The sequence below is a fragment of the Halichoeres trimaculatus genome, unplaced genomic scaffold, assembly GCF_033239565.1.
Source record: "Halichoeres trimaculatus isolate MK-OKI-2021-1 unplaced genomic scaffold, fHalTri1.1 fHalTri1_scaffold_1, whole genome shotgun sequence".
NCBI classification, from domain to species: Eukaryota; Metazoa; Chordata; class Actinopteri; order Labriformes; family Labridae; genus Halichoeres; species Halichoeres trimaculatus.
The window spans coordinates 30,493,522-30,502,115 of record NW_027437179.1 but is presented as its reverse complement, the minus strand read 5'-3'; the positions used below and the strand labels follow the sequence as shown (position 1 = coordinate 30,502,115).

General features: G+C 39.4%; 1 protein-coding gene across 1 annotated transcript; it reads right to left on the bottom strand.

Moving 5' to 3' along the window:
* Nucleotides 1-553: 553 nt before the first annotated feature.
* tespa1 (thymocyte expressed, positive selection associated 1) lies at nucleotides 554-8,209 on the bottom strand. The gene is made up of 12 exons (XM_074676288.1): nucleotides 8,175-8,209; nucleotides 7,350-7,530; nucleotides 6,668-6,710; nucleotides 5,653-5,693; nucleotides 4,747-4,800; nucleotides 4,376-4,415; nucleotides 4,173-4,223; nucleotides 3,946-4,041; nucleotides 3,456-3,664; nucleotides 2,238-3,373; nucleotides 1,654-1,741; nucleotides 554-1,243 (listed from the first exon to the last, which is right to left on the bottom strand). Exons 2-12 carry the CDS (start codon nucleotides 7,489-7,491, stop codon nucleotides 1,152-1,154), a joined length of 1,992 nt encoding a protein of 663 aa, XP_074532389.1. The 5' UTR covers nucleotides 7,492-7,530; nucleotides 8,175-8,209; the 3' UTR covers nucleotides 554-1,151.
* Nucleotides 8,210-8,594: the final 385 nt, after the last annotated feature.

Below are 8,594 nucleotides of genomic sequence, written 5' to 3'. Positions count from 1 at the left end.
CCTTAGAAGAAAAAAGATGCTTTAAATATTTTTTAACTTAAAATAAATCTAAAGTTTCTTTACAGCAACATTTATTTACACTTAACTTTTTTTGTGGGGCTCGTTTTGGGCTATTGACTTTGGCGCCCCCTGTGGGGCATCTTGTACCAGTAGACACTGCATTGTCAGTGCAGCGACTGTCATCATAAATAGCCTATCAAATCCAAACCAGCTCTTGGCTTATGTTTTATAGAAAACCTGCCACTATGAACAGAATACATAAATGATATAAATATCACTTAAGTGGAAAATTCTTTTGTAAAATCCAATGTATACTTCTATTTCAGTAACTGGAAAACAGTCTAAAACATACCGCCATGCATATTGGGGTGTAAAGAGCATGCAGTTGTGAAGATTTTTTTTTACTGTTGTATTACATCAGCTGTTAAAAAATTATAGTGATCAACAGCTGAAAATGTAACTATAATACGTAGTAGCTTTACATGATTTATAGCCAAAAGAATCCATATTTTTCTCAGTTTTAGAAAATATTTATTCCAGCTTCTGTCTTTGTTTTAGCTGCTGTCCCTTTAAGGCTCCCTGCTCCACAAACCTCCTGCCCTCTGATTGGCTAGCCCTCTGGAAGCCTGTTCAGAGCAGACCTTGGTGTTTGAAGCCCGCCTCTCCAATGTGTCATGAACCAGTTTGGATATTCTTATGTGATGATGTCATTATTTCAGCAAGTCTTGTGAAGTTCACGTGCTGTTTTTAGAAAGGACCATGATGAGCAGTTTAAAGACAGATTCAGGGATTTCTAAAACATGTGAATAGGTATGGACACCCAGAATTGTTAATTTAGACCCATGTTTAAAACACGGGACAGCACAAAACCCCCTCTTTAACAGAGGCTGTTTTGGGAGCATGCTGTTGATGGATACTAAAAGTCATGACACAGATATAAGCAGTCTTCTTTCTGATAGGCAGGTTGGCTTTCATAGGTCATAAAGAGACATCAGTATTGTTTTCACTCTGTATTATGACCAGGTGAAAGTCACTCACAGGAGCTTTAATCTTTTGGGCTGTATGGCCTGCCTGAATCTATAATACAAAGCCTCGTAGAAACTGAAGTTTCTCCATTCGAATGCTGTTTCCATAGACTTCTGTGTTGTCTGTCATCTGCTGTGTGTGTTCGATGATGTGCCGACTTCTTCATCTGCATAACCGCTGCTGTCTGACTGTACACTGTCGCCGCGTGTCACTTCACCTGCACACGGACACAAACGCAGTCAGAACAAAGCTCCATACACTCGGTAACCGTACTTGTGTTCAGCTGCAGCCTGACCTGAATATACGAACAGTGCTTTCCTTGTGACAAACACACCTGCACACTGACCTGGATACACACACACATGCTCATACATACATCCTAAAGCACAACATTCCTCACACGTCAACACTGACCTTAATACAAGACCTACAGTGAGACCCAAGTAACATAGGTAAGAAATTACTAGTTAAAACATGCTGACCAGTTTTTTTCTACTGACAAAGTGTCATACTACTACTACTGATGGTTAGAACAACAGCAACTATGAATTTCTTTGCAGGATAATCTCTTTAAGAGTTACAACCAATGCAATATAAATGTTACACAACTCAAAAATAGGCTTTTACCTTTGCATTGCAACTTTTCCAACAATGATGGAGCACATGGTCTCGGAGCAACTGATTGTCCAAAGTCTTCCTCTCCTGCGCTGTGCACCTTAGGAAGCAAAAGAGCGTTTTACTGCATTAACTGCATGTCTGCTCTAAATATTTTATAACAGTAAAACTATAAATACATCCCAACATTTGATGTGCTAGTATGTGAAATCACACTGGTGCACTAATGTTGCACCATTACAGGGTTCAATGTGTCAGCACAAAGGCGTACTGATGGATTTGTAATGTACACAAGGCCATTGTGTTTACTCAATCAGTAAGCATGCTGAGCCTGTGCAAAAATTAGAGACTAAAATGATTCTGAGTTAACGCCAAAGTAGGAGGGAAAAAAGAAAAGGGAAGTGAAGGAAAGTTTGAAGATTATGAAATTGTTTGGCAGTATGTTCACACTACTTATGTGTCTTAAGTGTTGATCTAATCTCACTAATCAACCAAATTATAGATGTTTGTAAGTATTCTCGAAAAGTTTTAAACAAATTAATGCTGGATGTGAGTTATTTGGAATGATAAACAGTCTTTTACACCATTTACTGTACCTCTTCTAGCTCGAAGGAGTTAACCTGTGGCAGGGTGCTGGTGACGAGCCCATGACCCTGCTGTGGCTTCAGGTATTGACTTTTCTCCTTAATGAATGTCTCCCGACATGTCTGGACAGGTTGGACGGCCAAAATATGACAGGACTCTGCAGCGTTGGAGGGACATGAATCAGCGTCTTCCTCCTCCCAGCCAGTCACAGTGATGCAGCACTTGGTTTGGCTACCATCAAAAGCTGAGATAGGAAGTGATTTGCATGCATCAAGCGTCCTCACAACGTCGCCTGATTCCTCTGCGTGCTCAGCGATAGCTTCTTTTGATCCAGGACGGGGTCTATCTTTGCTTTCTGTCTTCGGGCAGACAGGAGGGACAGTGTTTCTTTTAAGGCTGTGTGTACTGAAAGGAGCCTGGTGTACATTCTCTACTATCTCTGGACAGATTAGATCATATGCAACCTTGGAAACAGGTCCCAGATGAGCAGTGTTTGTGTCACTTTGAGCTGAGCATGAGAGAATCTGATGATCTGTTTCTATCACGGTTTCTCCTGATAGTGATGACGCTAGAGATGTCCTGTCACATTGAGTCCTGCGGACAAGATCTGCTGCTTTGATGCTGTTGATATCTGTTTCTTTGCTGCCCTGCATTTCCTGACAGCATTTATTTTCATGATCTAGAGTTTTTCTATCCACCGCAGTATGCTGCATTTGTTCCTTTTCCTCACAACAGGCTTCATCGGCACCCTTAACGCGTTGAACATCCACAGTAGAATCACTTCTGCTACATTCCCCTAAATCCAGTTTCTTTGTCACCCCAGATTTGACTTGATCCAGGACAACTTCCATCACATCTGGCAGGCTGGATCTCTTCCTTGGGGAGGGCTGAGGAGAGGTGGAGTCAGACCCACGAGGAGAGCCAGTATACAGACACATCTTGGAGACAGTGTCCTTTAGTCTCTCCACAGGTGAACGCGGCTCGCTGCGGATGTTGCTCCTGAAGCGTTCAATCCTCTCCACAGGAGAAGAGGAGAAGAAGAACTCTGGCGCGGCCAGTTTTTGTAGAGGAGTGCGTGACACGTGAGAGTAGAGGGAGTAGAAAGCATTCGCCATGGCTGTGAGCACTTGAACTTGTCTGAAACGACCTGTTGAGGAAAAGAAAGAAGAATACTTCTTATAGAAATCCTTCAGCTGAGGTAGCATATGGTGAATGGTTTAATGACTTACTTGCGAGAGAAAGGCCGGGGTCTTCCTCTCGAATCCGCCGCAGCTGTGAGTCCAGGAAGAGACGGAAGTTGATGCCCTGAGCTAGAGAAGGGAAGGTGAAGAAGCGAGGAGGGATTCGGACAGTGACCTGTGGCTCATCGCAGCCGAAACCCAGCTCATACAGTGTCTCCTCTGCATCCTCTGTACACATCTGCAGGACGTCTGATACACTGGTGTGCACAAGAAAGAAGAAATACAGTTCATTACACTGATAAAAAATTCCACTAAAAACCATCAAGTGTGTTTATTCTTATCAAGAGTTACAAAATTTGCAAAGACATATGAGGCTAATCATGAAGTCAACACATGGAGCCCATAAATAAAACAGAATCGTGCTTCGATGATTTCATTTAGTCAAAAACAAGCCAGATGTGGAAGAAGAAAACTAGGTTTGCAAAGATAGTTTTTAGACGTCCATAGAAACAAACTCATAAAAGTGTTGAAGCCTTACCTTGATGTAGTTTTGCAGGTGGAGGTTGAGAGGCAGCTGGAGGCCATGCTGTGGCCTAAGTTCAATGAGGGTGGATGTAAATTCTGACGAGGTGTACTGGACAAGACATGGAAAATTATTTACACAGAGACACTCAATATTAAAAAAAGAACACTTTATCTTCTTTTTGTCAAAATAATTTGATATCTGACCCTCTTCTTCATCTGAGGAAGAGGAGGAACTCTGACCTGCAGGTGAGTCTGCTGTAGTCTGGTCTGGAGGAGGGATCCTGTGTGAGGCTTAATGGGCAAGGAGATGGGTTTGAAAAAAACATAATTAGAATCAGACCCATAGTGAAAAAAAAAATCCTATTGTTCAACAACTCTCTTGTTTTGTTATTTATTTGATGATTACATAGGTTACAAAATATAAGATCACAGTTGTTTCTCACCCAGCTTCAGATGTACCATCTCCAGAATTAAACTCAGAGGCTGAAACAAAGAAGAGTACGTTCATGTGCATCTGGACTTTGGTCTTACCAAATTATGAACCCCATTTATGTGCCAAATTGAATTAATAACTACACAAGTAATTTCTAATCAACATTATTTCTAAATATTCATAGATACTTTGGAGTCAAAACATGCATTCAGATTGTTGCATAGCTCTACGAAATATATCTCTCATGCAACTCCCATAACTGCCTTAAAAGCAAGTGCAATGACATTTCTTTTTCTTATGTGTGTGTGAGGGTGTTTTGCGTTGTATCATTTCATGTCTAAATGTGCATTTGTGTCTGTGTCTGTATGTGAAAGTAGTTACCATCTGCACCAAGATTTAGTTCATCATCAAAGTTGTTGGCTTTCAGCACAGACTCTGAGAAAAGAAACAGTCTATAATTAAAGTACATCAAACAATTTTTCTTCATATGCACTTTTAGATTTTGACTGCGTGAGGTGTAGGTTCATTCAATTTATCATATCATGAGGAACAACTGGAAGCATTTCACGGTGTATCTTGTATTGTATCACATCATGTTATATTGTATCTCACCAAGTCATAAAGTATCTTTTCTTATTGTTAGGTTCAAATTATATTTTTTGTATTATGTTGAAACATAACATACTGTGTTTTATACATTTTCACAGTATCACATAATTTGGAATACAGAATAGTATCATACCCAAGTATGTTGTATGAATAGCATTGTATTCTACCTCACAGTTTTCCATCATGTTACAATTTCATGTACTGTATTAAAATAAAATAGATATAAATTCAGCAGAGTAATAAATAAGGACATTAGCAATACCTGGACCAGGAATACTGCTAAAACGTACACTAGTTTAACATTATGAGGGTTTAAGTCTTTTATGATCTCAAAACTTTGACTACACTGGCTGATAGCAGCCTCATACTTACTATTTTTAAACATGTCTAATGCAGGACAGGCACTGGGAAATATATCAAGTATACAAAAAACAGTTTATTTATTACCAACAATGCTACTTTAACTGAAGTAAAAGATCAGGATATTTTTTCTACCACTGCTGGAACAGTTTAGACACTCAAGCATTGTTCAAGCCAAAACTATTCCAATGATCACATTTGAGTTCATTTGAATTTAGTGCATGCAAACAGTAAATATGTTAAATGCATCACAGATAAGGATGATAGTGGGTTGTTAAAAATGGTTTTTCACACGTCTCTGTTTCCCTTCATACTTACCAAAACTCAGCTGGCCAGTGTTTCCTGTTTGTGAACTTGACCTGTAAAATGTTCAGCCCAAAATCATTTCCACAGGAATGCAAATACACACAGTGTGATATACATATTAAGATCCAGTTCAGGGTAATAGCGTGTTTTTTCTTCTCATAAGCGATCCTATTTGCATAGATAGCCTGAGCAGGAATATAAACACAGCCTTGCTACTGAGCGTCTTCATGAGATCCTGGACTCAGACGTTTCCTCTTATCAGCTTTTTTAAACATGCTGCAGAGATAATCGCATGCTGATCAGCACTAGGGTCAACACCTCTACCACCACGTGGTCATTTTCATGTTAAGTTCCCAGAATGCAAAAACTATCACACCCATCCTTTCAATGTACTCTGCCTGGGTGTTACAAACCATGCAGATGCTATCATACTGTCTGCAGTGTTTTTTTGTTTGTTTGTTTGTTTGTTTGAGCAGTTTCTTTTTCAGTAACTGAAATATTAGACAACTTTAACTGTCATCCTTCAATCAGTTTCACAATAAGGAGGAATAGTCATTCTTTTCAGCTGTACAAACCACATGGAATTTTTTAAAGGTCAAAGGAAATGCTAAAGGTGTGCAGACTCGTGTAAATGTTTCCATCCTCATCCAGAAGAAACCTTTTTACAATAACCAACATTTCCTTAAAAACTGTTTGCATGTTAGCAACGGCGTGGCCAATAATCTGCAGAGTCATTCAACACTGACAGATCTCCTTGGGACAATTATGCCAGTCTAGAACAAGTCACTTTAGTTCATTTTGGTATGAAGGTGTACAGAACCAAAACACTCTTGAGGCAAAATCAAAAGTGCAGCGACCTTACCACACCGTCTTCCTGGAACACCTGGCCTCAGAGAGTTTCCACTTTAATGTTTGTTGAACCAGTTTCCAGTGAGTGACTAACACCTTGTTCTTCACAGCAGCTGAGAGCATGTGCTCAAAAAAACATCATCTTACATAAAAACAGTAGTAAAGTGAGCTGACTCACCCACAACCGAGGAGCCAGGTCTTGATCTTTCCTGTAGAGCATCCTGTGGAAATCATGTACAGCATTTACGTTTATGGGTATAAATTAGACAACTTTTGTGTTCTTTTCACCCAATATCAAATGTGAAATAATATTTGATATTTAAATGAAATACACCTGAAAGCACTTTTATTTTTTAATCGGAGGATGAACCCAAACAAAACGAATTTCCCTTCGGGGATGAATAAAGTATATTTTATCTTTATCTTTATGTTTATTTTTCTTGTATTCTTTTTATTGCTGTTATATATCTATTGTGACATATTATGTATAGTATACTTGTGTGTTTAAGAGCATGGGGATGAAGGGCATTTCAGATTTGTGAGGAGATATATGGTACGTTTTCTGTCTTTTTTTTCAGTTTTTCACAGTAGGGACATTAAAATCTAGGTCACAACATTCTGTTTACAAGACTCTGAACAATGTCAATACTGAGATTGGACAGTTTTCTGCTGTTAAAAAAGGGGCACATCTGACTGCAATATTAAGCTATTTTTAAAACAATAAGTGATTCACGTTTCAAGGCTTAACAGTTCTTGTAGTTTGGACTGGCAGAGCTTTTTTTCACCCAAAATCCACTTAAAATTACACTGCACAAACAATAAGATTCTAAAAGTTTCTCACATTGAAATTCTTAACTTACCATCAGAAAAGACATCATCGTCTGCTATTGATGCAGACGGGAAGCTGCACTCTGGCGGTCCCTCAGGTTCCTCCAGAGTGAGCCACTGTCGGCTGCTGTTGATCCAGGCTCGCCGCCTCACCGTGGACGACGGGCTCTCCATGTCCTCGGATCACGGACGGAACCAGAGCATGGTCAGTAGCTGTGGGGACACAACATCAACAACAACAACAACAACAACAAATAAAAAATAAAAAAAATAGCATGTTCATTATCAAATCAAATTCTTGATTTGTTATACTTGATATTTCTGACAAGCCTTTGCAAACCCAAACCTTAGACTACCTGATACACAAATAAGTAACCACAGCTCTGAGGTACCCACCAATCAATCTTAGAAATTAGAAGTCGTCGAATCAAAACAATTAGTTCATATTGTATCAGATATACATCAGTCTGGTCCTAAAAAAAGCTCACAGCAGCACTAAATTCAAGGCTCATAAATGAAGTTCTATATCAAGAGCAAAAAAACATGTTTTGGTTAGATAGATTTCGTCTTGCAGACAAAAAAAAACTGCAAACACATGGACAAAGTCAACGAAACTTGCAGTTTCCTGAATAACCTGTTAAAATTTATGGTAAATGTTTAAAGTACATACAGAGAGAGAATGGAGACTAGTTCATAATCATACTCATAGTTAAACCTGTGGTTAGAGGTCTTTGTCTGGAGTCACCTTGCTCGGTTGTGCATAGTTTTTCTTAGTCATCACTAACTGTGGGCTAGTTTTTAAAGATAAATTATTCCAAATCAAGTCAAAACTAATATTATAAGTAAAAACAACAAACCTGAGAGAAGAAAAGCAGCTTCACCTTCATGAAGGCAGGTTTCACTTCTGTCAGAGAGGCGCGCGCTCTCTCGTTTCCTGTTGTCGCGAGTTTAGATACTTAGATATCAGATTAACTGTCAAACCGCATCCAGCCTGCTCTGCTCTGTACGGGAATGAGTTCTTCCTCACAGTGAATACAGCCTGCATGTGTGGTTGAATGTTAGCGGACCATTACAGAGGACACTGATGATGATGTTGGTTTGAGCAGAGTGTAGGAAGTAGCTTTGCATCTCATCTGAAACACAACAGTGAGTAGGCGCATGGGACGCAGCCGTGACACATCCTGCAAGAAAAGCAACAAGACCACAGCTTTTCAAATGTCAGGGGTAAAGGTTGGGTACACAACAAAGGAGTTAGAATAACATTATTTAATTTGACA

What these genes read in the sequence shown, in the direction of transcription:
- tespa1 (XM_074676288.1), bottom strand. Translation starts at nt 7,491, where the DNA reads ATGGAGAGCCCGTCGTCCACGGTGAGGCGGCGAGCCTGGATCAACAGC. An exon ending in ACTAAATCTTGGTGCAGATG is followed by an intron (nt 4,416 to 4,746) that starts GTAACTACTTTC and finishes TCTTTGTTTCAG; the next exon opens with CCTCTGAGTTTAATTCTGGA. An exon ending in TACAGCAGACTCACCTGCAG is followed by an intron (nt 4,042 to 4,172) that starts GTCAGAGTTCCT and finishes TGTCTTGTCCAG; the next exon opens with TACACCTCGTCAGAATTTAC.